Raw genomic sequence first — 25,142 nt, 5'->3', positions numbered from 1 at the left:
TTAATGGAAGTTATATAAAACAAAACATTCAGTGTCTCAGTTGCAGTAGCAACATTTGAAATGTTCAGTAGCCACATGTGGCTCATGGGCTACCATTTTGGACAGAGCAGTTTTGGACCTCCTCTAGAATTTTATTTGTACGTCTAAGGAACACACGGACCCCTTGAGGTTGACCTTGCTTTATGTGTGCCTTGGGTAGGAATTGTCCTTTTCACATCTTATAAGCTAACTCAGAGTTCAAAAAAGTCAAGTGACTTTCCATCCTATATAATTAAAGGCTAATATGCAAATTGTCCTCTTGGGAGTGCCACGGGCAGTTCAATCCCTCGCTATGACCTGTGCTGACCACAAGGGGGCAGCGCAGAACATGGGGGGGTGGCCAACTGTGGGAGGTGCTGAGGGAGGAGGGAAGGGGGAGGCAGGGAAGCAGAGAACCTGATGGTCCTGATCACTGGCCAGGCCTAGGGACCCTACCTGTGCACAAATTTCGTGCACCAGGCCTCTAGTATGTTCAATAAATATTATTTAAGTTTATTTATGAATAACTTCCTTATGTTAACTCAAGCAACTTTATAGAAACTGGACTATTAAAACTGTATTGAAAGTGGACTATTATTGATTTGGATTTAGAAAAATAAGTTAAGGCTATGGTAATTGAACTTTGATCACTGCCTTCTGGTGTGATCACAGGGTTAAACTTCTAGAGATCAAAGTGACTGATTTTCACTTTCCTGTCAAGCAAACTTGAGGGTTTGCGTTTCTCAGGGCATATAAAGCTCTTTCTCAGAACAACAACAAACAGGCAGTAGCCACTGAACTTGCACAGATAGGGATTTATCCAAAGTCCCCTTCTATTTTTAGCCAGAGCAACTGCTTGCCAATTCAGTTTCTGCGGAGAGAAATGCATCCAATGCAAAATAAACTCGCGGAGCAGACCTTTGCTGGGCACTGCCGAAACCCCAAGACTACTCTCACCAAAACTCGGTTCGCAGCGCAACTGTTTTCCGCGGAGGCTTCAGCTCGCCCCAGCAAGCCCGAGCGCTGGGCTCCGCGGGTCCTTCCCCGCCCGCGCGGCGCGGCGCGGCCCGGCCCAGCCCCAGGGCGAGGCCGCGGGAGAAGGTGGCGGGGCCTGAAGCGAAGGGGGCGTGCCCAGGAGCGGGGGCGGGGCCTGCAGCGCGAGGAGGCGGAAGTTCCCGCGGCTGGTGAGGGCGGCGCACGCACCGCGAATCATTTGTCAGCGCTCGTCTGAGGCGGAGGCAACGCCGCGCGGGACCCGAGGTGAGTGGCCACCCGCAGGGGATGCGCGGCTGTGATTCCCCGTCGGGAGGAGGGGAAGTGAGCGGCTGGCGGGCTCCGCCGGGCGCGAGGGAAGCCCAGCTGGGAAGGCAGAGGGGGCGCATCTCGCGCGGGGCGCTTTCTCAGGTGCTTTCTGGACGCGGAGCGGCGGAGGTGGCAGAGCGCCGGGGGGAGAGGAGCGCCCGGGAACGGGCGGCGCGGGAGTGGGCGCGGGGCCAGTGGACGAGCCTGGGGAGTCCCTGGAGTCCGGCCGGCCGGGACGAGCGCGGCAAAGGCGCGGACGCGGGAGCGGAGCGCCCTGGACGGCGAGGGTGGGCGCGGAGAGGCCCCCGCGCGCCCTGCACCGGCCCGCCGGCTGCTCCGGGCGTTTCCAGGCACCCGCCTGGGCGTCCGCGTCCACCCGCGTCCTGCGCGAACCTCTCTCGGGGGTGCGGAGAGGAAGCGGGATTCCCTGGGAATGGCGTGTTACTTTTTGTTTCCTCGCCCGCGACTGAGAAGCATTGATTTCCCCCGCAGATAATGTAGGCTATTTTGTAACCTGTTGGGGGAAAACTTCCCGAAATAAAGCTCGTTTAAAAAAACAGATCTGCCGCGAACGCCAGACTTGTGAACACTGGTGTGCTTGTTGGGGCTTTTCTATGACGGTGCCTTCGGGGCGTTGGACAATCAGTGGGGAAAGGAGGGGCAGAGCTTGGGAAGAGAATTCGTGGTGGCGCTGGGCAGGGCCGGTCCAGGGTGTGAGCGCCGGATCCTCTCCCGAGTCCGCCCTCCCGACCGCGGGGACGTCGGGACGCGCCCGCCGCGCAAGCAGCCGGCGCGCAGCCTTATTTGGCAGCGGGGCAGGGCGAGAACATCTGCCGGGACCCTGGCTCGCTGGCCGCTCTCATCCCTGCCCGTGGCCTCGGTTTGCAGCTCTGCCTCCACTGTCGCTCAGCCTGGGGGACAAGAGGATCTCAGGATAATACTGCTCTTTCATTTCAGACCCAGGAATTCTTGATACCCTGAGCAGTTGGCCAGGCATTCTCTTTCCCCCCATTCCCACCCGTCGGAGAGAGTATGATAGGAGTGTGGGAAATAACCAAGCCTCCCTCCCAGGGACCAGGGCGAGTACACGGTGTAGCCGTTCGTTCCCTAAGAGAAAATCCAGAGCTATACAGAAGTGCCAACATTTTCCCCGAGTTTGAAAGCAGAATAGGCTGCGATTTCCTGCCTGCTTGGTATTTTAGGAAGAGTTTGGGCACTCGGAGCCAGATGGAGGAGATCTGGAAAAGGCCAGAAATATTACCATTGCGTAGGGAAGCGGTTCTCAACCTGTGGGTCGCGACCCCTTTGGGGGTCGAGCGACCCTTTCACAGGGGTCACCTAAGACCATCGAAAAACACATAATTACATATTGTTTTGGTGATTAATCGCTATGCTTTCATTGTGTTCAATTTGTAACAAATGAAAATTCATCCTGCATATCAGATATTTACATTACGATTCATAACAGTAGCAACATTACAGTTATGAAGTAGCAACGAAAATAATTTTATGGTTGGGGGTCACCACAGCATGAGGAACATTAGGAAGGTTGAGAACCACTGGCTTAGGGGGTTAGACTATTTTAAGAAAAATGAAGGGAGCAGAGGGAGAATGCTGGAAACGACACTGACTAGAAACGTAGTGTGGTTATGACTTTGCCAGTGCTAGAAATTTTAATAACAAATGGGGTAAGTCGGGAAGGGAACTCCCAAATAAAAAAAAGGTTGCATGTACACGGGTGGATACATAAGTACATTTTCCTCTAGGGAACAGTGGGGCCAGGAGAAGTTGAGCCTGACTTAAACACTCTTCTCTTGACAAAGATTAAAGATTAAAAAAGAAGGAAGGACAGGCTGACCGTGAATACCTGTTGGCTTTATAAACCTCTGATTTGCATGATGGGTGTCTGTATCAAAAGAGTCTTTTCTAGTTCTATGAAAATCTTCTTTATTATAGGGGGAAGGATTTAAATTACAGGTGGCTCTTTATTATCCCCCTACTATTTGTTTTCATGTGTATTTAACCGTTTTGCTTCTGGTTTGGCCTTTGGCCTTTTTAATGCCCTGTCTATACATCAGTATTGAAGTAATATATTTTCACTTAGTACTTCAGTGTACTACTCATTTAGTTTCTGGGTAGATGCCACGTCGATTTTCACTAATTTAATTTTTCAAGAACCGGACTCATTTTAAAGTTTTGCCTCATTTTCTTCTTATGAAAAGATGGAATCTATTTGCTTTTAATATACCCAGTGGTTCTAATATCTACATCTGCCACTGTCAATTTGGTGTGATGGCATAGAAATTTTGAATGGGTTAAAGAAATATTGTAAGACAGGTAATACAAGGTGATGATTTGGTTAAACAGCATAGATTTTCTAAGTGTGTCTTAAAAGCTTTTTTGAAAATGTAGTTTTAAAATTATTAAATTATACATGTGTTATATTATTAATATTTTTAAATAAAGAGGGAAATATTATGTTTCTTAGTATTACATCTTAGAAAATCTCCATTTCTCCCATTTTCTCCCACCCACACATAACCACCATAACAACCAACCCCAGACTCCAACTCGTACTTTTTTACTTTAGTTTTTTGTTATGTGAAAGTGCTGCCATGCCTGGCCAGTGTGGTTCAGTAGTTGAGCATCGACCTATGACCCAGGAGGTCAGGGTTCGATTCCCGGTCAGGGCACATAACCAGGTTTCAGGCTGGATCCCAGTAGGGGATGTGCAGAAGGCAGCTGATCATGGCTTCTCTCTCATCATTGATGTTTCTATCTCTCCCTCTCTTTTCCTCTCTCAAATCAATAAAAATATATTTTAAAACCAGAGGCCCGGTGCACAAAATTCGTGCACTGGAGGGGTTTCCCTCAGCCCAGTCAGCACCCTCTCACGATCCGGGACTGCTGGCACCTAACCATTTCTGCCTGCCAGCGCGATCGCCCCCAACTGGCCTCCCCAGCCAGCCCGATCACCCCCAACTGCCCTCCCCAGCCAGCCCAATTGCCCCCAACTGCCCTCCCCCGCCGGCCCCATTGCCCCCAACTGCCCTCCCCAGCCAGCCCGATTGCCCCCAACTGCCCTCCCCAGCCGGCCCCATCGCCCCCAACTGCCCTCCCCAGCCGGCCCCATCGCTCCCAACTGCCCTCCCCCGCCAGCCCCATCGCCCCCAACTGCCCTCCCCAGCCGGCCCGATCGCCCACAACTGCCCTCCCCAGCCGGCCCGATCGCCCCCAACTGCCCTCCCCTGCTGGCCCGATCACCCACAACTGCCCTCCCCCGCCGGCCTGATCGCCCACAACTGCCCTCCCCCGCTGGCCCGATCGCCCCCAGCTGCCCTCCCCAGCCGGCCTGATCGCCCCCAACTGCCCTCCCCAGCCGGCCCGATCGCCCACAACTGCCCTCCCCAGCCGGCCCGATTGCCCACAGCTGCCCTCCCCAGTCGGCCCGATCGCCCACAACTGCCCTCCCCCGCTGGCCCGATCGCCCACAGCTGCCCTCTCCCCCGCTGGCCCAATCACCCACAACTGCCCTCCCCTGCCAGCCATCTTGTGGTGGCCATTTTGTTGTGGCCATCTTGTGACTACATGGGGGTGGCCATCTTGTGACGAGATGGGGGCCACCATCTTGTGATGAGGTGAGGGCGTGACGGTCACCTAGGCTTTTATTAGTATAGATCTGCTACCATGGGATTCCTTACAAGCGCACTTAGAGCAAAACACAAAAAAGAAGGCAATGAAGTTCTGTTTGTTTTCTAAAGCTCTTATTCCCTTTCGTTCATTAAGATTATACTCCTACCACATTTTGTCAGTCTGACTATGTGGTAAATGCTCACCCTCTACTTTGCCTGATGAGGTGTGTGTAGAAACAAAAAGGTTCTGATTAAAGTATCACTGTGCTAGAGTGTTGCCTATCATGGCCTTTCTGAAGAAAAAATAAATGCTACTCCAAGTGTGGAATATATCACATTCCTATAAGAGGAAATCCAAGTTATAGTTTATGATTGGGGAGAATAGTTTTGTACATGAAAAACACTAATTTTAAAGAATTTAGTAAGCATGAATGAGAGTCTGTGAATTAGCAGTCCTTTTCATATGTTAGAGTAATTTAGAATTTAAGTAAGTGAAATTGAAGATCTTTTGCCAAGTGCAGGCAAAAGAATGCATGAGGTAGAGGGAAGAGAAAATCATATTGAATTAAATATGAAATAAAATCTCGTTCTTTCTTCTATATATATAACAGTGTTGTAAAGTACTTGGAGTTAAAGTTTGTATGTAAGAAGCCACAGATTGTAGCAAGTTGTAAAACTGATCAAGTGTCTAGAAATATATTCTAATGTGGGATTTTTATACTATGGAAATTGGCGTGAGTTTAGAAATTGTATGTTAGGTCATATATTCCTTTTCTTAGACTGAAATGAGAACTTAATATAGACTTATGCTCTATAGTCCCTCAAACCCCCAAAACAAAATACTGAGCATAATTTAGTTGGGTTTATATTAAATACATTTAAATATGTAATAGGGCTTCAAGTAAATATTTTTTTAACTATCTGATTTTCTTTTCACAGTTTCACACTCTGGGATTGGACTCTGAACCACTAAAACCATGAGCAACTACAGTGTGTCCTTGGTTGGCCCAGCTCCTTGGGGTTTCCGGCTGCAAGGTGGCAAGGATTTCAACATGCCTCTGACAATCTCTAGTGTAAGCAAACTTTACAGATTTTATTACAGATGTTTATTCAATGCTTAATCCTGGAAACCTCAGGACTAAGTCTCTGGATGACCTGTTCTCTACTTACTACAATTGCATATGGGATTTGATCTCAACAGACTTAGTTACCTGAAATAAAGGATGTAGTGGGAGGGAAGTTAACAAGGATAATTGATTTCAATTTTTGTTTATTTTCAGTTTCCCTTCATCACCTTAAAGATAAAATGCAAAGCATTTATCTAGGGGGTAGACTTCAGATCTTTGAACTGTAACTAATTTGGGGAATTTTCTGGATCTTAGTTTCTTCAGATGTAATATTAGAAGGTTGTATTAATGGAATTTTTCATGTTCCTTTCAGTTCCAAAGCTATTTATTAAAAACTGTTGATCAGCATTAATGAAATGACTCTTTTTGGTGTTATTTCCTCAGCTTACTTTCTGGTGAAGGTGATGGCCAACAGTAAAATGGCCCAAAGCTACTTACCTTTGAAGAAGAAATGAAAGACTTGGATCTCCAACTAGATAGTCAGTCTATGAATATTTGAGACTTGGCTGCTTCCCTCAGTATGAATGAATTCTGTGTATACATTTTAAGGATACATTTCCTGATGATGATGATGAGGGGAGTAATTATAGCTTTCATTTATTAGGGCTTGACTGTGGCAGGTACTATTTCAATTACATCACATGTAGGTAATTATTGCTATTAATTATTTGTGTGAATTTCCAGGGGTTTTTTTTTGTATATTCAAATAAATGTGAACATCTACTCCCCTTTTACTTATATGTTAGCGTATTCCATACCTTGCTTTTTTTCTAAACAGTTTACCTTGAAGAACTTTCTCTATTAATATAGGATTTTCCCCTATTAATAGGGTTTTTTGTTGTGTGTGTTTTAAACAACTGTATAGAATTCTCTTGTAGAGGAGTAACATTTATTTAACCATCACCTGTGGAAGGGTATTTATATTGTTTCCAATATTGCTATCACAAACAGTGCTGCAGCAGATACCACATATGCGTAGTTTTGCATATATACGTATATAATTTTGATAGGTTGTTTAATTTACACTTGAAATAGTGGTATTATTTCCATTGTCCAGAACTGTCTATTAGTTCATATGACAAATAGACATGTGTGGAAGAGATGGCTTTCAAGCAATTATGTTATGCTTCTCCCTAATAATAAATTTTATCTTAAACTTAAGTAGATTGTTTCTATAATCAGATATTTAGGTTATTATTTTCTTTCATTACATATATAAGTATACATATATGTACATGCTGCTTCTTACAATATATATTCAACTTGACTTTTAAAGTTTTTTTCTCCTACTGAAGGAAGATCTATTATGAGGAAAGGAACAATATTTGAATACTGTGTGTTTTTATGTACTATTAACATTATATTAAGATTGAATATCCTACTTTATGATAATGGACTAAAAAAACCCATTTTTTAGTTAGCAATACTTCCATTTGTGCTGAAAAAAAAATCCAGAAATAATTGAAGCCTAAATGAAACAAACTTAATCATCACTTTGTTGTTTGGTAATGGAAATGCAAATAGGTATGTAAATATGTGGTACTGTGCCTTTTAAAAAGTTTTCTGTGCTTCAGTTCCCTGGCAGACAGTTTGAGGCGCTAGCTCCATTTGTGATGCTGATAAAACAGAACATGGTGTACATATATATGTGCCCTCCCCAGGCACAGAAGAAATGCTTTCCTTGTGTAGACAGAGTGCTAATTAAAGGATTTTGAACACACTGATTCAGAGAAAGCACGGTAACAAAGCTGCTGAGTTATTTCTGTTCTCTTACAAAAGTCTCTGCCATCTCCTGTGACCTTTTTGGGCCTTGTGCAGTGGGGCATGCAGTTCATTCTGGATTGGAGAGGATGGGGAGGGAGGGGGAGGAGAGAAGGGAATGTTGGCTCAACTGTGCTGCTAAGCTGTTGGCTTTTCATTGTAGTTATTTTTAACCCCTTGTGCGGTTCAAACATGCCTAGTAACATTGCCTAATAAAGATGTATGCCTAGGAACTAATTTATATTGTAGTAAGATTATTAATGTTACACCTCATCTTAATTACTTCTCTGGTTATATTTATTCTGCCTTTATGTAATATATTTCAGTGGTCACCAGATTAATAGTTATCAAGAAGCAATTAAAACCTGAACGCATGCTTTAAAACATGTAATTTAGTGATTTTTTATTTTAATAGTGTGTATGAAATTCTTCGCAAGTTCTGGAACATAGTATTCTCTCAGTTATCTGTTACCATAATATCATTATAAAATTAAAAAGAAAAAAATTATTTAGAGACTTGAAACATCAAATCTCCAATAATTGTAGGAAACATAGCAGTTACGATTTTTTACCTTATAGTCTGTTGGAACTGAAAAAAAAAATCACAAGTTTGTCCTTAGATAGGAAGCTGCATCTTTAGAGTTCAAAAGTATACAGCTTTTCCTTGGGTCAGGTATTATTATTTTGAACTACAAAGGGCTATTTATGTGCCCTTATAACATTTGAACTCTATGATATGGAATGTATTTGAGATAAACAAGCCATTGGCGGGGACTTGAGCATTCTGTTTTCTTGAGATTTTGTTGTTACCAGCATATGAATATGCTGAACATGACTTGTATCTTAAAGCATATGAACTGTAAAAATTTTAATATTTCACCCAAATTTGTTCATCACCTATATTATATGAATTATGCATTCCCTTTTAGTATGTTGATTTCTAAGATAAGATTGGTAATTTCTGCAAACTCTTAAGAGAGTCTCAGATTGCCATTAACTGCATCATCATGAGAGCCATTGTCTTCAGTTTCCTATTCTTGAAATGGAGTGCTGGCTACAGGAGTTTGCAGGCTCTTTTTATGACCCTGCATTTATGGAATTGCCTTGAAACCATGGAATGTGGGGATGGGTTTTATTGTAGCTGTGTGGGTTTGTTGGTCTTTGCCAGCATATTTTATAAGAAGAAATAGGAGACCTGTTTTACAATTCAAGACCATATTTTGGAAAATTGATGTTTCTCATGATGGAATTACAAGAAGAATAACATTTTTTGTGAATAACATCTTTTTAATACCGTATTGTAGACTTGAAGTACTCTGCTGCATGTTATTTTCTGATGTATGAAAATAACATGCAGTTATTTAAGTAAGAGTATTTAACTTAAATGCCAGTATTTGGATTTTCTGAGGATCTCCCATTTTTTCATAAAAACATCTACAATGTTTCTTTAGTAGATAAGAATGAGGTCATGCATTTTATTTATTTTTATTAATTATTTAAAAAATTTTTACTGTTGAAAGCATTACAGATGTCCCCTGTGGTGTTTTCCCCTCCCATGGACACCCGCCTCTCTGCAGCCACGTCTCACAAGCCTTTGCCACACTATTGTCTGTGTCCTTGTGCTCTGGGTATCCTATGAAATAAAGAGGGAATATGCTAATTGACCCTCATGCCATCACAAAAGATGGCGGTGCCCACAGCCAATAAGGAGGGAATATGCTAATTGACTGCCACGCCCTCAAAAATGGTGGCGCCCACAGCCAATAAGGAGGAAATATGCTAATTGACTGCCCCGTCCTCAAAAGATGGCAGTGCCCACAGCCAATATGGAGGGAATATGCTAATTGACTGCCACACCCTCAAAAATGGTGGTGCCCACAGCCAATGGAGGAATATGCAAATTGCCACACCCTCAAAGATGGCAGCACCCACAGCCACAAGATGGTGGCACCCAGTCCCCTCAGCCCCGCTGGGGCTCCTGCCTCTGGAGTCCCCCAGTCCCCTCAGCTCCCTACCACCCAGGGCCGCCCAAGGCTCAGGTAACCAGGGCCGGCTGAGGTTTGCGCTACCGGCAGTGGAAGCAGCAGAGGTGTGATGGGGGCGTCGCCTTCCCCTGATCACCAGGTTGCCTCCCACCCCTGAGGGCTTCTGGACTGTGAGAGGGGGCAGGTCGGGCTGAGGGACACCTTCCATCCCCCTCACCCCCCGTGCACGAATTTCGTGCACCAGGCTTCTAGTATGCATATAATATTCCTGGGTAATTTCTCCCTCCCCCTCTGAAATTCATCTGTCTGTTCATGGTTCTGTGTCTCTGGATCTATTTTGTTCATCAGTTTATTTTGTTCATTAGATTCCACATACGAGTGAGATCATGTTATATTTATCTTTCTCTGACTGGCTTATTTCGCTTACTGTAATACCCTCCAGTTCCATCCATGCTGTTGCAAATGGTAAGAATTCCTTCTTTTTTACAGCAGTGTAGTATTCCATTGTGTAGATGTACCACAATTTTTTTTATCCACTCATCTGCTGATGGGTACTTAGGCTGTTTCCAAATCTTAGCTATTGTAAATTGTGCTGCTATGAACACAGGGGTGCATATATCCTTTCTGATTGGTGTTTCTGTTTTCTTAGGATATATTCCTAGAAGTGGGATCGCTGGGTCAAATGGGAGTTCCATTTTTAATTTTTTGAGGAAACTTCATTCTGTTTTCCACAGTGGCTGCGTTCCCACCAGCAGTGCATGAGAGTTCCTTTTTCTCCACATCCTCTCCAGCACTTGTCATGTTTTGTTGATGGTAGCCATTCTGACAGGTGTGAGGTGATACCCCATTGTCGTTTTAATTTGCATCTCTTGGATGATTTGTGACTTTGAGCATTTTTTCACATGTCTCTTGGCCTCCTCCTTGTATGTCCACTTTGGAGAAGTGTTGGTTCAGGTTCTTTTCTCATTTTTTATTTGGATTGTTTATCTTCCTTTTGATAAGTTGTATGAATTCCTTATATATTTTGGAAATTTACCCCTTACTGGGTGTATCATTGGCAAATATGTTCTCCCATGCAATGGGCTCTCTTCACTTCGTTGATGGTTTCTTTTGCTGTACAGAGAGGTCAGGCATTTTAATACTCAAATAATAACTGATTCTCAAGAGTTAGGGGAGCATCAATTGTTACCAGCTTCGACTCGATTTTAGTTGGATTTGAACAGCAGGAGATATTTACTGTTTCCTGGAGTATGGATTCCTGTTTGGGAGTGTGACATAGAACAGAGAAAGACACACCCTGAAATATTTTGCTGGGAATTCATTTAACCAGCAGTTAAAGGAATACTTCCTAGAAGCCATTGAAGTAATGGAGCATACAAAGGTTGGAGAGAAAATAAATACGTACAGTACTAGACAGTGTCCTAAGACCTGTCACAAGACAGTGTTTGATGAAATGGCAAAGATACAGATAAGTGTTCCTCATTTTCTGTGAGCATAGATCTTTTGTATTTCTCCAGTTTACTGCAGGAGAAATGAATTGAACTGGTCCTTGAAGAATGAAATTTGAACACTTCGAAGTCAACATTTCTCTGTGTTGGTTCAGTGCAAATTGAAGAAGACCTTTCTTGCTATTCCTTGACTGAGTGAAGCTGTGAATATAGTCGAGTGATTCTCCAGCCGGGCCAGCTGCAGTTTCCCTCCTAGAGGAGGATAGAAAGAGATTTTCAGTCCTCTCACGCTGAAATGGGAGAACCATCCTACCTTGAATAAATGAGCCCATTGTTAATTTTAAGCTGTTGAGTATTTTCCTTCTCATTCCCTCCCAACTAATCTGTCATTATGCCAAGTTGGAAAGTTAATAATTTAGTTTGTGTAACTTCATAATATATATTTCACAAGTGTGCTCACTCTGCTTTTAAAATACCAATTACCTTTTGTGTGGCAGTTTTCTATCATTCTGATCAAAAGGGTCTGGAATGTCAAGATAATTCTGAAGATGTTTTTCTGGTCTCTTATTTGTAAAGAAATGAAAAATCTTCTCACTATGTTTTATTATAAATTAATAGTTTCAGGGAAAAGGACTTTTATAGAGTTTGATGAATTTTGAGCATTTTTTAAGTTATTTGTTAAAATGAGAGGAATTTTACTAGCATGCAGGACTTCTGAATCTGCTAAAGGAAACAATATTGTAGAGATTGGGTGAAGTAAGAATAGCACTTTAAAAAAGGGGACATATGCATTAGTTTCAACAATAAAGATAAAAAAAATAATAGCATTTTAGACCTAAGCAAAGGAGATTTTATTTATTTCAATTGTTCTTTTTGTTTTTAGCAAAGGAGAGTTTCATATACCCTATTCATCTACTTATGAATATTATTTAGTTACTATAATATTGAGTTACTAAAACTGAGAATACTGAAGCCTATGGACTTACTTTCTTATCAGTTATTTTTTAGAACTTTCAAGGCAAAGAGCTTTTTAAAATAATGGTTGTTGGTCAGGCTGCAGTGTGAATATACAGTTGAGGTGACTGTCCAGAACATCATGTTTGCAGTAGGTCTTACCCAGATTCCCATTTCTACAGGATCAGTCATGACCTTTTCCCCCAGTTACAACTGCATGGAGGAGAAATCTGATATGAGTTAGTTAATCCAGAGGCAAATATTGCTCTGGACAAGGAAGAGATGAGAAATAATGAGTACATAATATAAAGTGACAAAACAAAACTCTAGCATATTTAATATATAGAGGTTGGCAAAAGTAGGTAAACAGTTGTGAGTACATGAAACAGTTTAAACTTGTATTATTATTTATTGTATTATTTGTATTATAACTGTAAACCTACTTTTGCCCATCCCCTGTGTATACTTTGTAAACACGTGACATAATAATGGAAATGAAAAGAGAAAACATTGGTTTAAGCATCTAATGAGCTGTGACCATGATGACCCTTGATTTAGGTATTCTAGGTGCAGAGCCACTCTGTAGCCCTTCTGGGAGTGTAAGTTTAGATTTTAATTACAGAGTGGAAAAGTCACTTTTCATTAAGATTTTTTTAGGTAATATTTATGAGTGGACTTGATAATATTGAATGAGCGTTTAAAATTAGTTTGGAAGAATTTTTTATAATGTTGTTAAAACTAAATCTCTTAGCCCTAGTTGGTTTGGCTCAGTGGATAGAGTGTCGGCCTGCAGACTAAAGGATCCTAGGTTCGATTCTGGCCAAGAGCACATGCCGGGGTTGCGGGCTTCATCCCCAGTAGGGGTTGGGCAGGAGGCAGCCAATCAAAGATTCTCTCTCATCATTGATGTTTCTATCTCTCTATCCTTCTCCCTTTCTCTCTGAAATATATAAAATATATATATATATATATCTGAAAAAACTAAGTCTCTCAAATCTTAGTCACTTTCCCTTCTTCCCTCAGCTTATTTTCTTTCTTTCTGTTGCATAAGTGGAGTTATCTACCCTTCTGTAAATACTCAGATCTCTTTTACAGCTGATGTTGTTGCCCATTTTGTGTTAGAATTACTGGAACAAAGTTCATCAACCTTGTTGGCAAATAGTACTCCCAGCTGGGCTAAGCAGTGGCAGCAAATGTCCCTGATAGGTCTGAATGGAGAAGACTAAAATTACCTGGGACAGTTGACAGGAGGGAACGAAAAAGAACAAGTTAGACGGAAGGAGAAGAGAAAGGGGCAATTTAAAAATGGTCAAAATGGGAACAGTTATTTGCTGGGTCAGATTTATTACTTAAGAAATCTTAACCCTTCTCCCTTTTCCCTTTTAAAGTTTGATTAATTTATGTTTTTCTTTAGGTAAGACATTCATATGGTTTGAAATTTAAAAGATACAATATGGTTTACAGGAACAGGTCTCCTGTTGCCCTGCCATTCACTTCCTCTTCCTGGAAGCAACCAGTGTTATCAGCTTCTTGTGTGTACTTCCAGAAATAATTTGTATAGATATATGTAAATGCATATATATTCTCACAATCCAGCTTTTCAACAAAAATATACTTACATTTTTGCATTTTGCTTTTTTCATTAACTCAAAATCAGTAAATATATCTTTTTTTCGTACAGCTACATTGTATTTGGCTTTATCATGATTTATTTAACCAGTTTTTATTGATGAGCAATTATATATATATGTGTGTGTAATTTTTGCACATATATATATTTTGCATGTACATGAGATATCTGTCAGATATATTCCTAGAAATGGAATTGCTTAAAGGGCTGTTTGCATTTGTAATTTTGATTGATATTGCCAAATATCTCTATAGAGACACGCCTCCTCACAATATGAGAATGCTGGTTTCCTCATACCTGTGCTAGCACACATTTCAACAGACTTTGATCTTTTCCAATCAGATGGGCTTATTTCCATCTTTCTCCTTTTTGTAGGTCTTAGTTACAGGTAGTCTACCAAAGACTCTTATGTTTTTAAGTGGTTCATTGTTTTCCATTTTGCCTGAGAATACACAAAATAAAAGTGTAATGGCTTTTAAATGATTTTATTAATTTATAGGGTTGCTATTATTTGAACTTTTTCACCCGGAGCTTTGGTTAATAAATACCTCTATAATTTGTTTCTATTTCAAAATGGATTTTTTCTTTCTGTTAATATATTACTTTCAATAACATGGCGAAAGACTTTTTTGTGTTTTTTTTTGTAGAACAGTTTTTGGCATACTGCCCTGTTGTAGACTTTATGAAAAATTTAGCAAATTACATTTAATAAATTGATTTGTGTGTAACTTTGAATCCCACTCTTCTCTAGCTCCCTCTCAATGATGTGGTAAAGAGACTGGCTATGGTGAGGCATGGTCCTGAGACAGTGAAATTCACCCTTAGGAGCCTCACTGTGTTTTCATATCAACCTTTATTAGTCAGTGAAACTTAAATGAAATCACAAAGGTTTGTATAGTGTTCTGTAGCATAGTGAGTCACACATTTTGAAGGTGTGTACTAAAGTGTGGCACAGTATATTTCTTCATCTTACCTGGGTGTAAACAGCAGAGGTATATGTTGTTAACTTTGATGACAAAAAGAGTGAGAATACCAGGATGTTTATATATTATGTGCTTAAAAATGAAGGAGGCCCTAGCCGTTTGGCTCAGTGGATAGAGCGTCAGCCTGTGGACTGAAGGGTCCCTGGTTCAATTCTGGTCAAGGGCACCATGCCTGGGTTGTGCGCTCAATTCCCAATGGGGGACATGCAGGAGGCAGCTGATCAATGATTCTGTCTTATTGATGTTTCTATTTCTCTCCTTTCCTCTCTGGAATAAAAATACACACACACACACACACACACACACACACACACGCACTAGAGGCCCAGTTGCCCGAATTTGTGCATGGGGTGGCGAGGGGGGCGGACTGCAGGAGGTTGGCCGGCCAGCCCCAAGGAGGGAGCTGGCCCTCAGCCCCCCTGGGTAAGGGGCCGTGTCCACCACCACCCATCCCTGGTTCCTCGACCCAGCTGGGCCCGAGGGCCCCAGTTGGGTTGGGAGAGGAGGCAACAGTCGCCGGGCTGGGTGCGGGAGGAACGGACACTGTCGGCGCCCTGCCGCTGCACGATTCCCTGCCTCCCACCCTCCTCCTTCCCTTGCCGCCACTGTGGCGGATGGGTGGCCCCCAGGGAAGGGAGAGGACAGGAGTGAGACAAATCCTTGTGTTGAGGGCTGATTTTGAATAGATCTCAGTGAGGGAGCTGCTTTGCTACATATGAAACCCCGACCCAGAAGCAAGTCTCTACGAATGGTTTAGCACCAGGGGCCAATGGGGGCCGGCCAGCCGTAGGGAGGGGCCATGAGAGGTTGGCTGTGGGAGCTCACTGACCACCAGGGGGCAGCTCCTGCGTTGAGCATCTGCCCCCTGGTGGTCATTGTGCATCATAGCAACTGGTTGACCAGTTGTTCTGGTCGTTTGGTCATAATGGTTGCTTAGGCTTTTGTATATGGAGAGGTGTGTGTGTGTGTGTGTGTGTGTGTGTGTGTGTGTGTGTGTGTGGTGTGTGTGTATTTGTGTATATGTATATACTACAGGCCTGGTGTACAAAATTCGTGCACTGGGGGGGAGTGTCCCTCAGCTCAGCCTACACCCTATCTAATCTGGGACCCCTCAGGGGACGTCCGACTGCTGGTTTAGGCCTGATCCTACAGGGATCAGGCATCAGACATCCCTCACAATCAGACATCCCTTTCACAATCCAGGACTGCTGGCTCCTAACCACTCACCTGCCTGATTGCCCCTAACCGCTTCTGCCTGCCAGCCTGATCACCCCCTAACCCAGCTGTGGGCAAACTATGGCCCGCGGGCCAGATCCGGCCCGTTTGAAATGAATAAAACTAAAAAAAAAGAAAAAAGACCATGCCCTTTTATGTAATGATGTTTACTTTGAATTTATATTAGTTCACACAAACACTCCATCCATGCTTTTGTTCCAGCCCTCTGGTCCAGTTTAAGAACCCATTGTGGCCCTTGAGTCAAAAAGTTTGCCCACCCCTGCCCTAGCCGCTCCTCTGCCGGCCTGATTGACAATTAACTGTTCGCCTGCTGGCCCGATTGCCCCCAACTGCCCTCCCCTGCAGGCCTGGTCCCCCCCCCAACTGCCCTCCCCTACTGGCCATCTTGTGACAATGTGGGGGCAGCCATCTAGTGATGACGTGGGGCAGCCATCTTGTGATGATGTGGGGGTGGCCATCTTGTGATGATGTGGGGTGGTGATCTTTTTTTTTTTTTTAAATATATTTTATTGATTTTTTACAGAGAGAAAGGGAGAGGGATAGAGAGTTAGAAACATTGATGAGAGAGAAACATCGATCAGCTGCCTCCTGCACACCCCCCACTGCGGATGTGCCCGCAACCCAGGTACATGCCCTTGACCGGAAACGAACCCGGGACCTCTCAGTCCGCAGGCCGACGCTCCATCCACTGAGCCAGACTGGTTTTGGCGTGGGGCGGCCATCTTGTGATGACGTGGGGTGGCCATCTTGTGATGCAAGGGTGTGAGGGTCAATTTGCATATTACGTATTTATTATATAGGATATACTAGAGGTCCAGTGCACGAATTCATGCACAGGTGGGGTCTGGTTGGCCCGGCCCAATCAGCTGGGGGGAGGGGATGCGAGAAGTTGGCCAGCCAGCCCCACTCCCGGTTGGGGTGGGGGCCCCATTGGGGGTGGAGCCAGCTGAGGGGAGGGATCGAGGATGGTTGGCCGGCTGGCCCCCGCCCCCTGGTCAAACTCCTGGTTGAACTCCTGGTTGAGGGGGCAGTTTGCGTATTAAGCTTTTATTATACAGGATGAGCACATAATCTTAAAAAAAAAGATGGAGGAATTTTCCTGTAGTGTGTTGCTGTAAATTTTTAAATATGTGAAAAGAGTTTGGAACTAAATAAGAATTTTTACCTTATTTTACCAGTAGTCACTGTTCATGATAATTGTCTTGGGGAAATTTTAATTTATCAAAAGAAGTGGTTATTTTAATGAATTAACAATTGAATGCCATTTTGATTCCATCAGGGATTTAGCTGTGATTTGGTTCCATTGAAAAGCCAATTATTAGCACAGTATTTCTAAAATGATTTTTGAGATTATTAACATTTAGAGATGGTAAAAATAAAAATAAAATTAGTAAGGTTGTATAATGGTAGCTGGAAGAAATTATAGATGAGTTCTGAAAGTATTTTTCTTTTTGAGAAAAGGTGCTGGAGGGAAAATGTTCTTTAGGAAAAAAAATGCTTTATCTGTTAACTACGAATGCTTAGGGATGTTCTGGAGAGAAAAATTTATAAATACAAGTATTGTTACATATGTCATTTTCATGATTTTGGACATTCTCCTGAAATATCTCTACGTTGCTAACTTCCAGGTAGTCTACAGATGGTTCTTTTGATCTTTTTGTACTACGAATTTCTGTTTATATGTACCTTTATCTATTCTGAAAGATTCTAGTATGTTGGCATCCAATTCTCTGTGTGATACTTTGATATTTTAATAAGCAAAGGTGTCTTTAAACTTCCTCAATGGCTTATCTCCTCCTTAGGCTAATTCCTCATCCTCAAGCTGGCACCTTGCCCAGGCAGGGGTTATAAAATCCTACATTTAATACATTACTGCCCTATTTAAGAATTATAAGGGCTTCCTGTTATCTGTTGAGTTATTGCTTAACTTCTCAGTCTGGCATTTGGGCTGCATATAAATAGGCCTACTTAATACAACTGAATTTATCGTCTAAAATGCCCAATTTGAACCCTGAAGTTCTTGATCTCTTTATTCTTATGCATAGTACCTTTATTTCCTATCATCTCTACAGCCCTGTCCATCCTTCAAGGCACATTCATATACCAGGTGTTTTTTGTAATGTTTGACTGCTGTAGCTCACTTAGATGTCCTTTCTTTCCTATGTTAAATAATAAAAATGGAAATATGCTAACATTTATTGAGCCCTTATTATTTTCTAGGCTCTGCTCTAGGTATTTGTACATGTTTGAATCCTCATAACAACCCTCTGAGGGAGTAAGATTTTAAATCTCCGATTTACAGATGAGAATTGAGAAACAGAGAAGTTAAAAAACATGTCTGAAGTTGTACACAACTAGTAGTTGGTTAGGCTTAGGGTTCGAAACCAGTCAAACTGAGTAATCCTCCTATATAATATAAGGCTAATATGCAAATAGACTGAACGGCGGAACAACCGAACAACCACTCGCTATGACATGCGCTGACCACCAGGGGACGTGCGTGAAACATGGTGTGTGTCGGCCATGGTGGGATGGTGGAGTAGGTGAACGGGGACGCCAGACCAAGGCGAGGCACCAGTTGCTGTCATTGGGGTGAGCCTCTGGGGTTACTGAAAATTCTTTGCTCCTGTGCGCTGAGGTCCCGCCTGGTGCTGCACCTGCTGCCAGCACCGGCCCTGCTCACACCTGCTGCTGGCGCCAGAGCCGCCGCTCGCACCTACTGCCAGTGCTTGGCGCCGGCCCTGATTGCTCGGTGCTGTCAGCAGGTGCGAGTGGCGGCTGCCAGCCCCAATCGCCCCTCAGGGCTTCTCCACCTCCCACTGCTCCTGCGGGGAGATCGGGACCAGCAGCTGCCTCTTGCACCCGCCACCGGTACGGCCCTGCTCGTACCTGCTGCTGGTGCTGGAGCTGCCACTCACACTCACTGCCCGTGCTGGAGCCACTGCCGGTGCCCGGTACCAGTCCCGATCACTTGGCGCCATCAGCAGATATGAGTGATGGCTGCCAGCCTGACCACCCCTGAGGGCTTCCCAACCTCCCCCTGCTCCTGAGGGGCGATTGGGGCAGTAGCTGCCGCTCACACCCGCTGCTGGCACCGGCCCCAGTTGCTTCGCACTTTCAGTGGGTGCAAGCCGGGCTGCTGGCAGACAGGTGACTGGGGTTGTGTTGCAGGAGGGGCTGGGCAGGGGCATGGAGGATGGGCTGAGACCCGCCCCTGTGCCTACTGCAGCCTCGTGGCCCACGATTTCTTTCAAGGTGCACGAATTCGTTCACTGGACCCCTAATAATAAGTAATGCTCTTAACCAGTACACTCTGTTTTCTGGGAATAGATGGAAGTTTTCCCTACTGACAGTCAGGTTTGTGTGTATGTTTCTTAAAGAGAGAACACATGCTATGGAATCAAAGACTTGTATGTATGGAAATAACTGAAATTATTAAGAAAAAAATATGACTGGGTTTCAAGCTAATCATCAGAATCATCAATGAGATTTTTAAAAATGTAGATTCCAGGCTCCAGACTTTGAATTCAGTATGTTTAGGGATTCTCACATGCTTTCTAGATGTTTCTTATGTACCATTTTAGTTCCATTTGTAAACTAAGGTTTGGGAACCATATGTAGCTTTGATTCAAAAAAATATTTTTATTATGGATCTTTGTTACTTAGATCATTTCAGCAAAAAGATTAAGGCTAAGTTACAATGGAACTGTCATTGACTAAATGTGACAAATCTGCTTGCTCCAACCACCAATCTTTTCCTATTTCTCATTGTGCAGTCACTGTAGGTAGAATTCTTTAAGGAAATAAATGTCAGTTTTAATAATATGTGATATCAGACTTTAGTCTATTTACAGTGCTGTATTTTTGTGACAAAATTTAGAGGACTTTGAAGTTGGTGATACTATTATCATTTAATAATGAATGTTAAATTTACCAAAGACTTATGGAGAAATCTTTGACTATACTATGCTTTGTTTCACACCTCAGTATTATTGTTATTATTATTTAAAAAATATTTTTGCTGATTTCGGAGATGAAGGGAGAGGGAGAGGGAGATAGAAACATCAATGATGATAGAAAATCATTGATCGGCTGCCTCCTGCATGCCCCCTACTGGGGATCGAGCCCACAACCTGGGCATGTGCCCTTTACCGGAATCGAACTTGGGACCTATCAGTCCACAGACGGGCACTCTATCCATTGAGCTAAACCAGCTAGAGCTCACACCTCATTATTAGGCTAAATTGGTAACATTTAAGTTAAAAAGAACTAGTCAACAGTCTTTTTAAGTCCATGGACCAGGGATCAGTTAAAATGTTTGGTCTTCATATTAGCTTTCACAGCAGTGCAGCTTAACTACACATAGATACATATAAATAGGTTGTATACTTTGTTAAATCATGAATGTCTCACCAGGAAAAATAGACCCTACACCAGTGATGGCGAACCTTTTGAGCTCGGCGTGTCAGCATTTTGAAAAACCCTAACTTAACTCTGGTGCCGTGTCACATATAGAAATTTTTTGATATTTGCAACCATAGTAAAACAAAGACTTAGATTTTTGATATTTATTTTATATATTTAAATGCCATTTAACAAAGAAAAATCAACCAAAAAAATGAGTTCGCGTGTCTCCTCTGACACGCGTGTCATAGGTTCGCCATCACTGCCCTACACTGTGGGTCTTATTTACTCAAGATCATATTCGAATTCCCAGTAACTCTTCAGTAAGTGTTGACCGATTATCATAATAAAAACAGAGACTAAATGGTGGCAATTGCAGTCGAGTTTCTTCTACATTTGTTTTGTTAATTTACATGATTGATAGAATTAACTGATGAAACATTTTGGTTTTCTTTGTTTTTTAATTTCATTGAGAGTTTAAGTTTCTAGGAAAAATGCCCCAGAGGTTACATTGTGTGATAGCTCCCTGCTTCCAAGGTAGTCTTCCACAGGTCACCTAGAATTTGTTTTCTGTATATTTGACCCAAGGATCCTACTTCTGTCCTTTAGTGTCATGCACAACAAAGAATGACCCTGTCACATGATAGCTTTTCAAATAGGTGACTGAGCTATGTTTTCATTCAAGTCCTGTGGATATTCTGTTGGAAGCTATGTTTCAATCATGACACATTATATGAATGTGTCCCTTAGCATTTGCCTTTAAAAGTACCAAAGTCAGTTTTTAAATGTCTTTTTATAACTCCTAGAACTGAAATGTTAGACATATTAAGCCCAATGCAGAAATACAGTTTGTAGTAAGAAAACTAATTTTGTGTGTGACTGAAGTGCAGGATTTAGAATCTGCTCTGGGCAATGAGCTTGTTGGAACTTTCATTGTTTTCTCTGTCTACTTTTATACTGTTTGAAATTCTTGCAGTATGTATGTCTTCTATTTAAAAAGAGAAAGAAAACGAAAACTAGCCTATGCTTTATACATGTGCCAACTCAGGCTTGTCTGGACATATATGGTAGTAGAGCCTAAGAGGGGCAAGTGTGTGTGTGTGTGTGTGTGTGTGTGTGTGTGTGTGTGTGTTGCGCGCGTTGAGTTTGCATTGTATGCATGAAAGATAAGGAACCTCATGGGAAGAAATTCAAGGTTAGTTTTTGGAGATTTACTATCATTATTTTAGGAGAGATGGGTACATTCTTGGGACAGCTACCCTTCTGAATGACTTACGCCACAAATCTGAGAGGAGAAGGTGTTAGTCAACACATTTATTGATCTCTTACTGTGTGCTAGGCCTTGAGGGTGGTTCTCTATTTTCTGACCCAGAGGCACATGGGAAATGATCGGATATATAGGAAGGAGTTTGGTAGTGGGAGAGGACATTTAAGTATTCAGATACAGGAAAAGACGATAAGGTAATGTGTACTTAGATTATTCAGCCCCTTTAAGGATAGCAGGGAAATTCCAGACTAGCTCTGTAGAATCCATGGAGGAGACACAAGTAGCAGTGGCAGACAGAATTTTCTGTACTTAAACTGGGCATGGACTTATTTATTTAGTGTCATTATTGAGCACCTACCATATGCTCAGTATTGATTTAGGCACTGATATCAATATTGAGCTTATGGTAGGTGCTCAATAATGACACTAAATAAATAACAAGCTCTTAGTGTTAGGGACCTCATATTCTAGTAAGAAGGACTGATGCCTTACAAATCTATAATAATAAAAGCATAATATGCTAATTAGACCAGACAGCCAAACGACCTTCCGGATGTCCTTCCAGATGTCCTTCCGGACAAAGCCGCGGGGTCGGTCAGGCAGGAAGGTGAGCAGTTAGGGGCGATGAGGCAGGCAATTGAGCGGTTGGGGGGGTGATCAGGCAGGCAGGTGAGCAGTTAAGGGTGATCCGACAGGCAGGTGAGCAGTTAGGGGCGATCAGGCAGACAGGCAGGCGAGTGGTTAGGAGCCAGCAGTCCAGGATTGCGAGAAGGCACAGGCTGGGCTGAGGGACCTTCCCTACTCCTCCGTGCACAAATTTTGTGCACTGGGCCTCTAATTTATAAATAAATAAGCAATGCAGTTTTAATAAGGTAATGTGCAAGGAAATAATTGGAGTATCAGGATTAGTGTATTGGGGATATAGAGGTTTTAGTTAGATTGGTTGGTCCAGACAAGCTGTTTTGACTGAGGAGACAACATTGACTTAACAAGATTAAGAAACCTTGACTCCTTGGTCATGGAAAGAACAAGGAGAACAGCATTGCTGACATAATGAACAGTAAGTGCAAAGGCCTTGAGGTAGGTAAGAGTTTAGTGTGTTCAAGGAATAGAAGGGAGGCCATTGTGGCAGGAGTGCAGTGAGCAAGGAGGGAAACAGTGACATCAGGGAAGGGAAGTATATCTGGTTCCAGATGAGAGAAGGAGGTTCGAGGTAGTGAGGAAGATAACATTGGGGTGATGGTGGGAAAACTCTTGGGATTTGAGAGAGCTTTTGATTCCTCTAGAGCAGGCTTGGGGAAACTTTCTTCTGCTAAGGGCTGTTTGGATATTTATAACATCATTCTTGGGCCATACAAAATTATCAACTGAAAAATTAGCCTGAGATATTTGGTCAAACATTTAATTAACTCACCTCTAATGGCTTGGCAGGGCCAGACCACATGATTGCAGGCCTGCAGGCCGGACGTTACCCATCACTGCTCTAGAGAGAGTGGGTTGCTGTTGTGATTTTTACCATATCTGCAGACTGGTGTGTTTTTAAATTAGTTTTGGTAGGCATTTCAGTGGAAGAATTAAAAAAAATTAAAAAAATTTTTGAGCAAAAGAATAACCATATAGCCTTCCAATATGGCTACTTGGAAGTAATTTACCCATTTTAATATTGTTTGTTTGTTTTAAAAAGTTATATATAATTAAATCACACACATGATTATTTTTTATTGTTTATCCACTGATTACATTTTTTCTATTTTATTCTCCTCAAGATTTTTTTATTATCGCTCTATGAAGCAGCTTGTGTCCCAGATGGCTTCTGTTTTCATTTCCTTGTGATGTTATGACCTTTTCTACTTTAATAAAGAAATGTTGTGTACACATTCAGGAGTTGTTTACAAATTATGCTGGTAGCACTTTCGTTCGAGTCTGCCTCAAAGATGATGTAAGTGTTAGGATGTTTATTCTAGGTCAGATAAGTTGAGCTGAAAAAGGTTTTAAAATGTGTCTATTCTTAAAATGAATGTTCTTGCCTATTGGTTGGTTAATGCACCCACTGCCAAAAGTTATGTTTTCGACCCTCTTATTATTTCAAGTGGAGGGAATTTATGAGATTTAATGTTTTTCATTTCTGAACTTTTCAGAGAGGTCATTTGAGCAGATTAACATCTAATAAGGGAAGGCTGACAATTGACTCTGTATTATCAGATTTTCATGCCTAAACCTATTGTTAATGGATAAAAGTGTCATCAATATCTTATACAGCTGCAGGTCTGCTGTAATAAATCATAATGCCATAGCAAATGATGTAACTTCAGATTTAAGGTCAGCTTTTATAAATTCAGGGGGGAAAAAGAGTTTGCCTATGATTTTGGGGATATAGTTGCAAAATAATGCTTTATAACCAATTTAAGAATTATCTATATTAAATATTATAAAATAATATACTAGTATAAAAGTAATATTACTTTAGCTATGGTTTATTTCTTTTTTTGGATTAATTTTCTTTTTAAATTATCTTTTTTTTCATTTATAGTTTATGTATAATATTATATTGGTTTTAGGTGTACAACCTAGTGATTAGACATTTATATAACTTACGAAGTGATCATCTCGATAAATCTAGCCACCTATATGACACCATGAATAGTTATTACACAGATAGAGTTTTCTTAATGACTTTATCTTAAGATTTAAAGTATTCTAATGGCAATTAACATGTAGCCTTAAAAAAACTCTTCAGGCCCTTGTGATTATAAAATGATAAGTGGTCAAACATCTGTGAACACTGTATTATCAAAGCTAATATATTAGTATTCTTTTTATTTTTTAGTTTTTTACAGTGATTCTTTTAGGGTTATTTTCTCCCAACAAACTATTTTAAGATTATGATTTTAGTGGACACTATTCTATGTGCTGTTTTTGTAGTTATTATAAGTATAAGCTCTGGAGCTCAATATGTTGGTGTGAATCCTGGCTCTGTAATTTACTAGTTATTTGTATATTTAGACAAATTACTCAAATGTGCCCCAGGTTCTTCAACTGCCAAATGAAGGTAAAAATAATATTTACATCATAGTATTGTTGATTTAAATAAATTGATACATGTAAAGTATCTGGCACATAGAAGTACTCAGTGAAGTTTACCTAATAATAAAGATTACCTTATAGTAATAAATATTGTAAAAATATATTTTAAGATCTGTCCCTTGTTAGATAACTTCATCTTCAAAATCCATATCCTGGTTTTCATTTTGTAGGTTTTTATATAGGATTCTTTTGAAACATCCTTCAGTGTGTGCGTACACACATGCACGCACACGTAACATACACAGACCCTGTAGTTAGAATTATTTCACTAAGCATATTTTTTTTAATAGAAGATACATAATAAATATTTG

General features: G+C 41.8%; 1 protein-coding gene across 6 annotated transcripts in view; it reads left to right on the top strand.

Annotated features, from left to right (window-relative positions):
- Window positions 1-1,172: 1,172 nt before the first annotated feature.
- PDLIM5 (PDZ and LIM domain 5) overlaps window positions 1,173-25,142 on the top strand; it is a gene marked incomplete at its 5' end in the record, with an annotated part of 212,340 nt that continues 188,370 nt past the window's right edge. For 3 of the 6 annotated variants that reach the window (XM_081109308.1, XM_081109305.1, XM_081109309.1), the window contains one exon: window positions 5,930-6,025. In XM_081109308.1, the coding sequence (XP_080965434.1) occupies window positions 5,930-6,025 (96 nt within the window). Of the gene's footprint in view, window positions 1,279-5,891; window positions 6,026-25,142 lie in introns of those variants that run through there. The other 3 variants (XM_081109310.1, XM_081109306.1, XM_081109307.1) reach the window with 3 other exon arrangements.

Source organism: Myotis nattereri (genome assembly GCF_964212035.1).
Source record: "Myotis nattereri genome assembly, chromosome: 1".
Classification (NCBI taxonomy): domain Eukaryota; kingdom Metazoa; phylum Chordata; class Mammalia; order Chiroptera; family Vespertilionidae; genus Myotis; species Myotis nattereri.
The sequence above is the reverse complement of the archived record's forward strand: the minus strand, read 5'-3'. Positions and strand labels throughout refer to the sequence as shown.